Here is a 14613-nt window from a genome sequence, read left to right on the forward strand (position 1 = left end):
AACTGCAGCAAATTGGCTGTAATGAGTGGGTATACATGTTGTACAGAGTCTTGAATATTTGAGGCCCGGGTTTTAAAAAAATCCTATGCGAAATCTACTGCACTATTCGAGCTGAAATAGCATTCACAAAGTAGCAAAATATGGCCTACGTTATTTGATAAATGATTCAACATCGGTACTTGCGCAGATTTTCCGGAATCGCCAAAAAACTGCTCTAGGCAGCGTACGCAATTTTCGCAAAACAGAGTGGAAAAGCTGCTTTGACATGGTGCGCCATCTGTCGAGCAGCGCCAGATGGAGCATATTCATTCATTCATAAACCTTTATTCATGAGGATGACCTGAGGCCTAGAGGGGAAGGGGGTGGGTTAGGTGAGGTTGAGGGCGCCAGACTCCGACATGAAGTCTAGCAGGGCACTAAGCTTGCGCTTGGCGTTGGTATTGGGGGCTGTCCAGTCTTCGTAACTCTGAATGTGGTGAGCAGATGTGTAGCGTGCACGGAGGCCAGCCGTGCCAGGACAGGTCCAGACCAAGTGCTGCAGGTCAACAGAGTCAGCAGGGCAGTTGGGGCAGCTGATCTTGGTTCGGCGCCATTGACTCAGGATGTCCAGTGTGTACGCTGCACCGGCTCGCGCCTTGTGAGTTAGAACTTGGGCTGGACGAGAGAGGCCGGAAGGGATCGGAGGAGTAATACCGGGGACAAGGTCCCGCAACAAACCCCTCCGCTCATGTTTAAGCCACGTGATGACAGAGTCCGGTATGATGAAGGAGACGGGAGAACAGTAAGGGTGGTCAGAGTTGGACGGGCCCACATCAAGGCTATGCTGGCGGTCTTCCTCTAGCTGCGCGCCAGCGGCCTCGTGGGCCATTCTGTTCCCAGTTCCTTGTGCGTGATGTACAGGTATCCAATGAATTCGTACCGAGACTTGTGAGGTCTCTCGCAGGTATCGGCAGCGCTCTTTGATGCTGTGTTGTACTGAGGTCTTGTAAGAACGGGCTTGCAGGGTTTTTATAGCCTCTTGACTGTCGGTGTAGATGTGAATGAAACGATCTGTTCCTTTGGTGCAGTGTTGAAGGGCCTCGTCGATGGCTGTTAATTCGAGTTCAGTTGCGGACCAGTACCTGCGACCACTGTGGCTAGTAGCGTACAGCTGTGAACCCTCTTGGTAGTAAGCGGTGGTTGCAAACGTGATGCCGGTGTCATCGTCATGATATAGGGCGGCGTCGGTATAAATGCGGAGACCGATGTGCTGGTCTTGTGTATCAATTATGTGGCGTTGTCGGTGATCTCTTCCTGGCCCTTTGGTGTTGGTTGGAAGGGGTTTTGGATCTGTTACCAATGTTTCTGTCCATGGTGCCGTAAGGTGGTCCAATATGGGCAAGTGTAGGTTAGCTTCGTCAAAGATTCGAGTGAGGAGGCGATGCCCATTGGGTGTGTGATGCAGGCGAGTTTCATGATTGGCTCGGTGCGTAGCAATAAGTGCATCCACTGGTGGGAGCTGAGCGAATCTGTGAAGCTCCGTGATGCGCATGTGTACGGGTAGACCAGTTATAACCCTCAAGGCAGAATTATAAAGTAAGCCAAGTGTCTTGTAATTGGCTGCGGTCAAGTCAAAGTAAGGGGCCCCGTAGCGGAGCTTAGCAAGCAGAATAGCGACGGTGAGGCGACGCGCTACCTCCATCCCTGCGCCCCCACTCTTGCTGCTGAGCCGTTTGATTAAGTGGAGCGTTGGCCTCCATTGAGATTTTAGCTGTTGGATCCAATCCTTAGCAGTACCATGCTGATTGATGGGAACGCCAAGTATCCGGAGATAACCTTCCGGGGGTTGTGCGATGTTTTGACCGCCGAAGTGAAGGTTGACGTCCACGCCGCCAGGCGGTGGATGTATGACCAGAAATTTAGTTTTTTCTGGGGATGGACACATGACTGTAGAATGAAGTTCAATCTCGATTGTATCTAGTGCTAGTTGCAGCGTCTCCGTTTGTTCTCGAGCCGTATTACGGTACGTGGTCCAGAGCGTGATGTCGTCCGCATATATTGTGAACCATAGGCCATCGATTTTGTTTAGTTGCCATGCGATTTTCGCCATGACGATGTTAAATAAGGTGGGGGAAATGACTGAGCCCTGAGGCACACCCATGCGGTTTGTAAAATGTTGTGCCGTGTGGTTGGTATCGATTTGAATTTCATAGGTTCTATTACTCGGGAAGGATTTCACAAAGTTGATGAAGCGGGCTCCAACTCCAGTGTGAATGAGCGTGTCGACAATGGCTTCATGGCTGATGGTATCGAACGCCTTGTGTAAATCGACAGCTACGAGTATGTCAGGACGGCCTTTGCACCATCGGCGTGCTCTGTTCAGGTTGGTGTGTAAAAGATAAAGGCTGTCCTGTGTTCCTAGCTGAGGGCGGAAGCCAGTCTGGAAAGGGTGAAAGTAATTTGAGGTCTCAAGGTAATGTGTAAGTCGATTGGTGACCATGCGTTCCATTAGCTTACAGACGGTTGAGGTTAGAGAGATCGGTCGCAAGTTGGCAAGTTGCGTGGCGCATATCCTGGCCGTTGGCGTGCTTGCCTCACTGCTGAATAGATGGCGCGCCATGTCAAAGCAGCCTTTCCACTCTCTTCTGTGAAAATTGTGTACGCTGCCTAGAGCAGTTTTTTGGCGATTCCGGAAAATCTAGGCATCTGTGGACCCCATTTTGCTACTTTGTGAACATTATTTCAGCTCAAATAGTGCAGTAGATTTCACATAGGATTTTTTTAAAACCCGGGCCTCAAATATTCACGACCTTGTATATGCGACGGACCTTCAGGACTGCATTTTCGCAGAATAAAACCACCCAGAGTCAAAGCTTACTAGTGAACTGCTGGCGTCATTTTTGGGTAATTATTGCCACTCAACACCGTCAGATAAAAAGCCGACAATATGATTCGATATTTGACTTAATGAAAGCCATTTGATCACAAAACTTTGATGTTAATGCTGCATTACCACGAGTTGCAGGTTGTTTTTTTTGTTTAACCGCAGCCACCATGCCCTCTTTCGCAACAACACACCCACATTAGTTCTCAAAGAGACCCATCAAAAATCAGAACGTCACCAGAGCGTGAAAATTTAAACTGGTACTACAAGTGCAGTGCCTAGACTAACCATTGGGTAGAGTTAGGTATACAAGAAACGATTCCAACATGTCTAAATCTGCGATTTAGAGCATCGATCACCAGTGGTCGATTTGAATAGACGTGGTAACGAAAAAGTTAAGTAGAGTACAATCAGCACTTACTATTGAGCATTCAACTTTTATATAATTGAGTATTTTAGTGACACTATGTTTTGCCCCAGGAGGAAAACCTTGGTAGCTCTTAAGGCGCCGGAACAGCAGCACATTTCATTTCAGCTCGTCAAGAGTAATTTGCAGCCCGCCCTACTAGCGTCGTAGAGAGATGGTGCAAACTTTGAAGGAAAATAAACATGCTCTCCTGCTTCTATATCAATGCCTTCTGACAATTAGCCGCTTAATCCTCTCGAGATCCTCAGCAATGCCAGAACTAGTGAGTTGTTGAATCGGCCTTAAACTTCAAGCAGACACTGAAATACGCCTATGGAGCAGAAACGCGGAGGCTAGCGAAAAGGGAAGATTGAGGACGCAGAAAGCTATGCAATGAAAAATGGTGGGTGTAACATTAAGAAACAGGAAAGGGGACAAACTCAAGTTGATGACATTCCAGTCGAAATGAAGGAATAGTGGATAAGCAAAGGGCGGAAAAAGAGATTAGAAAGCCTGCAGGCATTGTGAAATCAGGGGGTAGACGAGCCGTACGTGAAAGTGCTGGAAGATATCTATAGTGGCTGCACAGCAATCATAGCTCTACATAAAGAAAGTAACAAAATTCCCATGAGGAAAGGTCTTAGGCAAGAAGACACGATATCCCCAGTACTGTTCACAGGTTGCATAGAGGAAGTATCCAGAGAGACTTGGAATAGGAGCAGTTAGGGATAAGTGTTGATGGAGGATACCTCTGTAATCTACAATTTGCTGATGACATTGCCTTGCTAAGTAACTCAGGGGATGAACTGCAAAGAATGATAGGTGACTTAGGGAAGGAAAGGAAAATGTAGCAGCGGGAAGCAGAAAGTAGGTGGTTGGATGGGGTTAAGAAATTCACAGGGGTGAAGTGGATGCAACTAGCACAGGACCGGGTTAAATGGACTAATATGAGAGAGGCCTTCGCCCTGCAATGGGTATCGTCAGGCTGATCATGATGATGATTTTATAAAGGGGGTACCAATGGGCCATTTCATTTTTCTTTTTTTCCTTTTGACCCATAGGTAGCGCTTGTGTATCCTTCTTATGAAAGGAATCCTGCTCCAGTGCTGTGTTCTGTTTTGCTGTTCTTCAAAAAGAAACCGAATAGCATCTGAAAGCTGACTGCAAGGCCAGGCAGCAGCAATCTTCATCATAGTTCAACATAGCTTCTGCGAGAAAGTCCAATGGGGAAAAACACTATCTTATGCTGCAAACCACCGCATCATGTGATGCCTAAGGAAAGTGGCACGAGTAAATGTTGTTTTCCCCTTCAACACTGAAGAGGAAACATGGATTCAGTCTCACCTCTGCCGAGATTTGTCTAGGACTGTACAAACACGCCAGCTACACAAAAGAAAGGATGTTTCAAGATTCGATGCAATAAAGGCTGTGCTATCAAGACAAAGGAAAGGCAAGAACGAACAACTTTACTTTAACAGAATAACAAAAATCTTTTTAGCCAAGTTTGAAAACTCACTTCAAGGCTTCCTTGTAGGTAAGCGAGCGTGCAGGGTTTTTCGGTACGTTACCAATTTTTTTTTATATTTTTAGAGCTTTTACCTAATGACTCCATGCCTGCGGCTGCTGATGCTTTCAAAGCTTCCTCACACACTCTTAACTTCACTCATGAACTGCCTGGCAACCATTCCATTAGGTATTCAGACCTTCAACTGAACTTTTTTAGTGATGGCCATTTATGCTGGATGTTTTCACCTAGAAGCAAGAAGTCACTGTAGCCTTTCGAGTCCTCACATTCCAAGATTGTGAATAGGGGAATCGCTACTAACAGTTTCCGTTGTGCACAGGTAAAAATCTGCGTTCATGCTATGAAGACTAGTTTTGAGAACCACTACCAACGTTTGAAAGCCGCAGGATTTACTAGAGAAAAGCGTTTGCTGAATCCCTGCTTCAGAGAATGAAGAAAGAAAACGCAAGGTTGAGTGACGTGGTCGCAGCTGAACAAGGAACTAAATTATACTGGCTAGTGTGCGGAGGTGGCCGCGCCTTCCAACTTTGGCCGCCAGGGGCGCTGCTCATCGTAAAGGTGCCGGCGGCCGCGCTTGATTTGCCGCAGTTGCGCTGGCCGTGCCTTCAGTGGTTCGGTGCACTTTGGTCGCGTCTACGCTGTTCTTTTGTTTTAGTCGTGCGGTCCTTGAGTTCATGTAAGGGAATTATATTTGAAACGACTAATGATGCCAAAAATAAAGCATCAGGGCAGGGAAAAAACATGTTTCGTGTCGCTCTGTCGGAGTGGCTACCGCTCGAATCAGGACTAGGTTTCTATGTTCGGTGTGCCATCGGACCCTGCGCAGCTTGCGTAGTGGAAGCGACTGATTAAAAGACAGGACCGCAAGTTGACTTCAACATGTGTTGTCTGCGAAAAATATTTTGAGGAGAGCTACATCGAGAGAACGTTCAATGTGATGGTGAACGGCATCATCGAGCTCGCTAGAGATAGACCACGCCTAAGCCCGAAACCGTGCCAACGCTATTCAACCATTATCCGAACCATCTTCTGCCTAAGATGAAATCGAAAAGGAAGTTGAGGGACCTCTGCGACCAACCGGCCGCTAAACGACAAAAACGCAGTGCCGGTAATGCCAGTGGTGCAGACGACAGCCACGGACCGTCAAGGATGTTTGACAATGCTTCCGAGGAGCCGGCAGCAGAAGAGCCGAGCGAGAACCCATGCCCGCAGCAGCAGACGTGCAGCTTTGAACCTCGGGATCCGTTTGACTCAATTTCCATTCCTGTGACTTGGACCAAATTAACCGAAGCACCTGCTGGCTCTGTAGCCTACGCGCGTTATCGAGCCGAAAAAAAATAACTTTGCCACTTTGTACATAGAAAAAATGGTAACTTTTGGAAGCTTGTTGCCGGAAAGCCGCTCTGTGGACGCTACAGTGTATTTTCTCGGAAAAGAAAAAAACAAGCACGTACTTACAACAACAGCTGAAGAGCTAATTAGGCTTTGTTCCGGATGTGGCCTGATTCAGGAAAACATATATCATTCATGGGGACGTATTTTGCGGAAAAGTGTCGACCGTCGACACTGAAGGGGATAGCTGCGCCCAATGCAAATACCAACGGAGGCTTACACAAGATGCGCAGGAAGAAGAAGCAATCATGCAAGCAGCCAAAAAAATGCAGCAACATTTCTCGCGCGCTGAGAAGAGCAAAGAGAAAACTGGCTGGTGCGCAGAAGCAAGTGGCTCTAATGAAGGCGCAAAATGAGGCGCTAAGTGAGTCTGCGGTTGAAGCTAAAATTAAGCGCCTCCCCCAAAAACAGCAGCTTGCTGTTAGGACTTGCTTTCAGGCTGCTCGACGGAGCTCCGTCAAAGGCATGGCATATGACGACAACTGGATTGTCGAATGCATCCTAATGAGAATGCGCAGTCCAAAGTTATACGAGCATCTGCGGAAAGACAAAATATTTATTTTGCCGGGACGTACTTGCTTGCAGAAATACCTGCAGCAGTTTAAAGGTGGATTTGGACTAAATCCTAATATCTTCACAGCTTTGAAGGAGAAAACGAAGCATATGGATGCTTTCAGCTGCCGCGGTGGCCTGCTGATTGATGAGATAAAGCTTTCGGAGCACCTGACCGTGAAGTCAGCGGGTAAGTCTTTTTATTATCTTGGACATTAGATTCGTATGTGCTTGCACTTTAGTTGAAAGTTTACACAACCAAATTCTGCTTTGATGCTTATTCTGTATTTGCAGTTAAAGTCAATGCACCTTTTTGATTGTTTTCTCTTTAGGGAACATAGAAGGCTTTGTAGACCTTGGTGAGCACACGACCGATGATCAGAAAGGTGTTCTGGCCGACTATGGCATGGTAGTGCTATTCCAACCTTTCACAGGTAAGATTAATCTTTACCTATAATGTATTCTAAAAGTAGCTCATTTTGAAACACTTTATCCTCAGGAAACTGGACACAAGTTTTGGGTGTATTTGCCTCACGAGGCAATGTCAAGGCGCCCACACTGGCGAAGATTATCATCGAGAGCACTGTTCTTGCAGAACAGGCAGGCCTCTATGTGGACACCATCACCTGCGACGGGGCCACATGGAACAGGAGCATGTGGCGTATTTTCGGAATACAGGGTAAGCAAATCACTCACCACAATAAGCAAAAAGCAGGTCTTCATTTATGCCTACTTATAATTTGAATCTACTTGATTGAATAATGCATAATGCGACTCAGCAGTACAATATGAAGTATTGGGTGTATGTAGAGATTCTTGTAGATATACCGCAAAATTCCGAGCAAACGCATCCCCAGCCCTCCTCCCGCTCCGAAATTACCGGAAAAGTGGCGGGCGCGTGATTCCGAAACTATACCGAAATGGCCTCAATCAAGATTGCGAAGACAAAATTTTCCCGCCAAAAAGAAATTGAGCGCAGTGCACATGTACTTAAATTTTTATTATTCTCTCATCGGGCCAGCCAGCCTTAGAAGTTGGCGGCAGGACGTCGGCGCGCCGCTGCCGAGTGTTCTTGCTGCGCCGCCGCCGCCGCCGATGCAATGTGATCGGCGCCCACAGACACTTTCTGTCGGCACGCTGTTTAAACCTTTCAGCCTTTTCTTTTATATATACTTTTGATTTTATGTCGGCGCCAGCTCCCGTCTAGACGTACAGTGGCCATCTGACCTTTCGGTCGCGCGTATCGGATGTATAATATCGGATGTCTCTTTCGCGGTGGTCATCCGACGTCTGCTGTCGGCCTTTGTGCATGTGCCGTTTGGGTGCAGTTTTTGTTTGTGATATAGTTTTAGAGTGGAGATTGGATAGGCATCTTGGGTTCTTGGGGCTGGAAGTGTTGCCTAGGTGAGGTGCGTTATAGGAGTTTGTTAAGTTAGGGAGCGCGCGTGGAGGTGCAGGGCGGGAGAGGGGAGGACGCTTTCCCGGAACGGCGTGTAAATACGAAATTAGCAGAGGAGTTAGGGGGTGCGTTTTCTCGGTTGTGGATACCTGCTTGAAAGTTTACGGTATTGCCTCATAGAAGTGTATCCTCCACATCGGCTGCTAATCAATAAATGTAAATTTGTGCTTGACTCTTAAAAAGATGGTTCCCCTTGACCTCTCCGTGCATGTGTTTCAAAATCACTGCTCCTTGGTGGCATTGAAGCTGAGTCGAGGTCAGACTGGGAGCCAGTCTAGGTATGTCTCGCCCAGTGTGTTACGCTATGGTAAAGTGGTGCACGACCACATGACAAGCCACTTGACAGTGACAGACAGAGAGAGAACCGTTATGGGGATCAGTCACCTTGACAGGTGATTGATCCTCAGTAACGTTAGAGATCGAGTGATGCATGCGTGATGATGTCTGGACGCGTGATTTTAGCAAAACCAAGCAAAACAGAGCTACCGCTCGCCAATCTTAGTCAAACCGATTTTAACCACTTCCAACTGTTTCATTCAATGATGACAGCAGGCTGTAATGTTTTCGCAACAGAATCTTCTCGTCGGCTGAGGAGCAGCGCGAAGCATCCAGTCGACCATCAAAGGCAACTTTATTTTGTATCCGATTTTCCTCACTTAATCAAGAATGTCCGGAATGGTTTTGTCACCAAGGGTTACATCACACCATCTGGACATGTCCACTGTGGCATAATTGAGGCTGCATGGAAAGCAGATTGCGAGCATGTAACGCTCAAGGCCATGCCAAGCATTACGCTTGCACATGTAAAACCGAATTCGTTTGAAAAGATGAAAGTAGACCTTGCCTTCCAACTTTTCGGGGATGAGGTGATCAAAGGAATTGTCCTCCACAAAGACAAAATGGCGTCCGTGTACCACTCAGTGCACCCTACAGAAGAGTAGGCTAAACAGGCTTATTCGCGTAATGACGTCAAGGACAAACGACAATGCACTGAGGCCAAAGAGTGGCAATGAAAAGTTTCTGGAAGAATTCTTGGAATATTTGGACAAATGGGAAGACTGCGCCAAGCCTGCTGGCGGCGGATTTCTTCCTGAGAGCACAGCTGCCGGATTAAGAGTGACAATTAAAAGTACGCTAGACTTGCTAGCATACCTAAGCTCAACTGAAGGCTTCAAGTACCTTCTAACAAGTCGTTTAAGCCAGGACAAGCTTGAAAACTTCTTTAGAATAATCAGGCAGTCATCGGGCTGTAACGATCACCCGATAGTATCGCAGTTTTTGGTGACCGTAAATTTGATGGCTTTCTACAACCTCGCCAAATCACCAAGGGGAGGAAACTGTGCACCAGACGTTGTGAACTCGTTGCTGAGCCGAAAGTCACTGACAGACACTCCCCCCAAAACTATATGGGCATCTATAGATGAACTGCTAGAAAAAGGAAAGGTTGACGAGGCCGAAGAAATGATTGATTCAGTTGTGTCTCAAAGTGACCACTGCAGCTATACAGAAAAGAAAAGCCACAGCGCTTTGACGTATTACGTAGCTGGCTATGTTGCTAGAAAGACTGTGGCCAAGAATTGTTGCCCTAGTTGTGCTGCTTGTCTCTGTACGACACAAAATGAGGCAACCATGGATGCCAACCACTGGTACACGGCTCATTTCGATAACGGTGGTCTCGTGTACCCTAGCCGCGCCCTCTCAAAAGCAATAATATGCATGGAGGACGCATTTACATCATTTTTCAGTAAGCACGCCCTGCACGAAAAGAGCTTGGCTGACTTTGGCAATGAGCTCCGTTCAATAGCCTTGCCGAAGCTTGGTTGCCCAGAACACGAGAAAGCAACCAGGCTTTCAGTTGTAAAGTTTTATGTATTGTTGAGGATTAGGTTTTATGTTAAAGGGCTCAACAAAGACAGAGAGGCACAAAGGCAAAGGAAAAAACTGCTTAAGTTACGACACTGCAACTAGGTTGCTACTAAAAAAGGCAGTATGTTTTCTCTTTCTGAATATTAAATGTGTCGTGTGTCTTGACTAAAGCGTGACTAGGGCGCAGGTTTAGCAATCTAGCAGCTTGTATGAACCACCCTTTTTACTGTCATAGCGCGTATGAGCATATCCGCAAATTTCTTTTTGCATAAAAGCAGTGTCATATGTTTCCAAATATGTTGTTAATTGGTTTATTGACACGCTTATGTATGAACAGTTTTCAACGTGTACACTCCCTGAATTTTCATTGATGAACAACTTGCATTTTAAGCTTTTTGTCGGAAGGGCTGTAGGGTGCTTTTTGTGTCAAGTTATTTATTTTGTGTGTACATATGCGTTGTTCTATCCTCATTTTGTTTTGTTCGTTAAAAATGTTGCGGAGCAGTCGGATGTCTAGCAACCAAATACATATTTTTTTTAATTAAAGCAGTACAGACACCTAATTTTTAGGTTCGTGTTTTATATAAATTATTTTATATATGATGTTACACGTGTTATATATATGATGCGTAAGACACAAACCACCTCATGATATACGCCTACGACCGCTGTATAATTCATAAACGTTTTCTTTCTCGCCTGTCTCGGTTTCAGTTTTAACAGCCGAGCGATGGCTGTGACGGTCAGTCAAGTCGAGGTGAAGTGAGGAATGAGAAAAATATGAATATATTCGTTCCTCTGTCATCTGAAATCGCTGCAACGGTAAAGCCAGCCTGCCTCAAGAATAGGGATCAGAACAAGTGAAGCGTAAAAGATTATAGAGCTGTTTTTGTTTGTTTTTGTTTTTTTTTTAAATCCTGCGCGTGATCTAGACTTGATTGTGACCGCGCAACAATCGCTCAGCTGCTGAAACCGATACCGGAATTAAGAAAGTAAAATCAATTATGAATTACTTAACGGTCGTAGGCGAAAAATCACGTGGAAATTGTTATACAGGAATGCCTTGCCTATCATTAGCAGGAAAAAAAATGCCACCACAATTTGGTCGCTACACTACTTTAAAACTATTGCGGTGTCATTTGTGGCCTATGTTTAAAACCTTTAGCAGTGCATTTCTACATTTTTACTTGTTTATTGTTGCTGTGCCTTTTTGCTCAAATTTTGCTGTAATGTAGACTTTGTAAAAAAAAAAAAAAACCAATGATACAATCACCACTTTTGTTTCTTGCCTTTCATTATGTTACAAGAGGAAGCATACCCGCATAATAATTATTTATGTATGAAGCAACAAGTGTCTTCCTAATAAAACACATGAATAAAGAGTACGAACAAAAACCGAACAGCCTGATTCAGACTGCTTGTGTTTATTGTCGCATGCGATGTTTGAAAACATATGCACGTGCCATGGTAGAAAAAGCAAGATTGCCCTGCTTTCCTGTAGTATATATGCGACACTATAGTGAAACGTCAGCAACCTGTATATATCACCTTTGCAATAAGCATGGCTGAAGTGTAACTTAACGGCAGAAACGTCGACGTAACCTATCCGAAAGCATAAGGCCCGTATTGACGTCCTTGACTGCGGCATCGATATCAGTCCGTTCAGTCATGTCCGACTCTTCGTGACCCTATGGACCATGTCACGCCACGCTTTCCGGTCTCTCACTATCTTCCTAACATCACATAACTTCATCTGCAGTGCCTCGTGGATGCCATCTAACCATCGCGTTCGCCGCCTACCCCTTCTCCGGCGACCCTCAACCTTTCCCAACATCAAATCTTTCTCCAGCGACTCCTCTCTTCTCATCAGATGACCAAAGTAGCTGAGCTTGAACTTTAGAATTTGACCCTCCAATGAGCAGTCAGGGTTTATGGTCGACAATATCGACTGATTTGATCTCCTGGCAGTCCAAGGAACTCTCAAGAGTCTTCGCCAGCACCACAATTCAAACGCATCAATTCTTCGGCGATCAGCCTTTTTCACAGTCCAACTCTCGCATCCATACATCACAAATGGAAAGACCATAGCACGAGTTATACGGATCTTGGTTGGCAGACTAATGTCTCTGCTCTTTACTAGGCGGTCAAGGCTAACCATGGCTCTCTTTCCCAGAAGCAGGCGTCTCCTAATTTCATGGCTGCAGTCTCCTTCCGAGGTAATCTTGGAGCCCAAGAAGAGAAAATCTGTCACAGCTTCCACTTCTTGTCCATTGATGCTCCAGGACTTGATAGGGCAAGACGTCATGATCTTTGTCTTTTTAATGTTCAGTTTAAGCCCAAATTTCTCACTCTCTTCTTGTACGCGCATCAGAAGTCTCTTGAGTTCCACTTCACTTTCTGCCATTAAAGTGGTATCATCCGCATATCTAAGGTTGTTGATACGGCATCAATATACCATAAACCATAAGAAAAGACCGAAGAGTAAATAAAATTCAAAGCTGAATTAATGAACAGTGCAAAGATATGAAGGGTATTTTCTGATACTTATGTCACACGGGCAATAACAATCATCGTCGGTCCGTTTCGGGCATAGATCGCGATTGAGAATGGAGCGCTCCCTCAGGAGGAAGATGCATATGATAGCCTACATCCGCGATCTCGATGCGTGGATCGCAATCGACTGGATCCAGATCAAATAATATCGCCATCGGAATTTTTTATAGGAGCAATAATAAACCCGGCCCTGACTCGATCGTTTTCAACTTTAGGTGTTTATTGCAAATTTATTGTCTCGCTGGATATCAGGCAGTAAATATGTGTTCTGCTTAACACCTTCTCCCGTTCAGCAGAATGAATAAAACAGTGAAATTAGCAGACTGAACACAACAGAATCTGTTAAACGCTTCCTCGAGCGCTATTTCAGCGTAAGATTTTCTCCTCACAGTGCTAGGACGGTACGATTGTTTTCCAATAAAAATGTTTTTAGACAAAAAGTGTGCTCAAACCGTCAAGACACAGGTTTCGCAGTGAAAAGCGCAGCGCGCTATCCGGACCTATATGCCGCCAATGCTGCCAAGGCCGCGAACGCGGAGCGATAGCACCTTAGCTATTGGTAGCGCCGTCCCGCGGTGGCGGCGGGAAGGCATCACCGCGGCGGCCACGTGAGCGCGCGCCCTCGGCACACTAGCCAGTATATTCTAGGCACTATAAAGGAAGCTTTGCAGTTATTCCATATCAGCACAGGGTAGCTCACAACTTCAAGAAGGTTGCGGTCAAACAGGGTGGCGTGTTGGTGCATAGCTACTACTAATATTTCCAGCGCAACAACGACGGCACACAGATAAAGAAACGACAGGACATATGTCCTGTCGTTTGTTGTGCCGTTGTTGTTGCGCTGGAAATATTAGTAGTAGTTGTCAAAGTTGGTGTTTGCTGCTCCTTGCAAGCTCTCGGGTTTATGCTCAAGTATTTCGCGAGGCAGGTCAAAAAATCCTGTTTGTACGATTCATCACTTTTTCACTGCCTGTTCCACGGGCATCATCTATGAGTTTCCTCTTACTTGCAGAAAGGTTTCATTGGCAATGTATCAATGACCAGCTTAGCGAACAGCACACTTTCCTGGGTTGCCTTGTCATTGCCGTGAGTGTGGGTGCTACCCACTTTTGGGCAATGTTAGCATCCCTGGTACAGGCAGAACCAAAGAAGAACACGAGAAGAATGCCAAATACCACATCAGGTTGTTTGGTGATACAGTTAAACCTTGTTACAAGAGATACTCAAGGGACCCGAAAAAGATGTTTTTTGTAACCAAGGTCTCTAGTAACCAAAAATTCTTACCAACTCGTATGCGCGGCAGTTTATATTCCCTTAACTAAATTCTGTTCCATATCAGTGTCCTTTGTTGCAATATGTCCGGAATTAAGAAGGAATGCCTCCTCTTGACTGGAAATTCAAAATGTTCTTATTGTTTCAGCCACTCATCACATTCCTGTGTGCAACTGAAACAACAGGGACATTTTGACTTTTCAGTCAAGAGGAGGCACTCCTTCTCTGTTCCTGACATATTGCAACAAAAAAGGACACTGATATGAAACAGAATTTAGATAAGAAAATTAAAACTGCCGCACATACGAGTTGGTACGAGTCAGCTGCATTGCATGAGCATACCTGGGTTGTGTCTGTTATAAATGGTGAAGAAATTACTTAAGGGACCTGCAAACTTTGTCCTTAGTAACCGAGTGGATCTTGTAACCATAGTTGAGGATTCGACGGAAACCCTTCCGGCAAGAAAAATTCAGCATGTTGACGAAAACAGCACTCGCCGAAGTCACAGACGAAACAGAAAAAGAAAAAGAAAAAACTAAACATAAACACATTGATGTTTCAGCACCGCTATGGGTGCCTTGTTCACAATGGAAATGAAACGAGATGGGCCGTTGCTTATGAAGTTAAAGTGTTGCGTACAAAGTGCATGTACATCTCGGGTAGATTTCCCCGCGTCCTGTTTATCGCTTGTCATTTGGATGTGTAATGATTCCTTGAGTAGGCGG

The 14613-nt window shown here is 45.6% G+C and overlaps 2 protein-coding genes across 8 annotated transcripts in view; one reads left to right on the forward strand and one right to left on the reverse strand.

The window, feature by feature from the left end:
• Positions 1 to 14613, reverse strand: part of LOC146171902 (isoaspartyl peptidase/L-asparaginase) — a 290995-nt gene that overhangs the window by 141193 nt on the left and 135189 nt on the right. The window lies entirely within an intron of this gene.
• Positions 6526 to 8475, forward strand: LOC146171904 (uncharacterized). The gene is made up of 4 exons (XM_084586161.1): positions 6526 to 6928; positions 7071 to 7172; positions 7238 to 7417; positions 8444 to 8475. Exons 1-4 carry the CDS (start codon positions 6526 to 6528, stop codon positions 8473 to 8475), a joined length of 717 nt encoding a protein of 238 aa, XP_084442287.1.

This window comes from Amblyomma maculatum, unplaced genomic scaffold (genome assembly GCF_055883805.1).
Source record: "Amblyomma maculatum isolate TAMU_Amacu unplaced genomic scaffold, ASM5588380v1 scaffold_15, whole genome shotgun sequence".
Classification (NCBI taxonomy): Eukaryota; Metazoa; Arthropoda; class Arachnida; order Ixodida; family Ixodidae; genus Amblyomma; species Amblyomma maculatum.

Excerpts from the sequence above, each read along its gene's own strand:
- LOC146171904 (XM_084586161.1), top strand. The coding sequence starts at position 6,526 with ATGAAGGCGCAAAATGAGGCGCTAAGTGAGTCTGCGGTTGAAGCTAAA. Across the intron at positions 6,929-7,070 it reads CCTGACCGTGAAGTCAGCGG|GGAACATAGAAGGCTTTGTA; the intron begins GTAAGTCTTTTT and ends TTTTCTCTTTAG. Across the intron at positions 7,173-7,237 it reads GCTATTCCAACCTTTCACAG|GAAACTGGACACAAGTTTTG; the intron begins GTAAGATTAATC and ends CTTTATCCTCAG.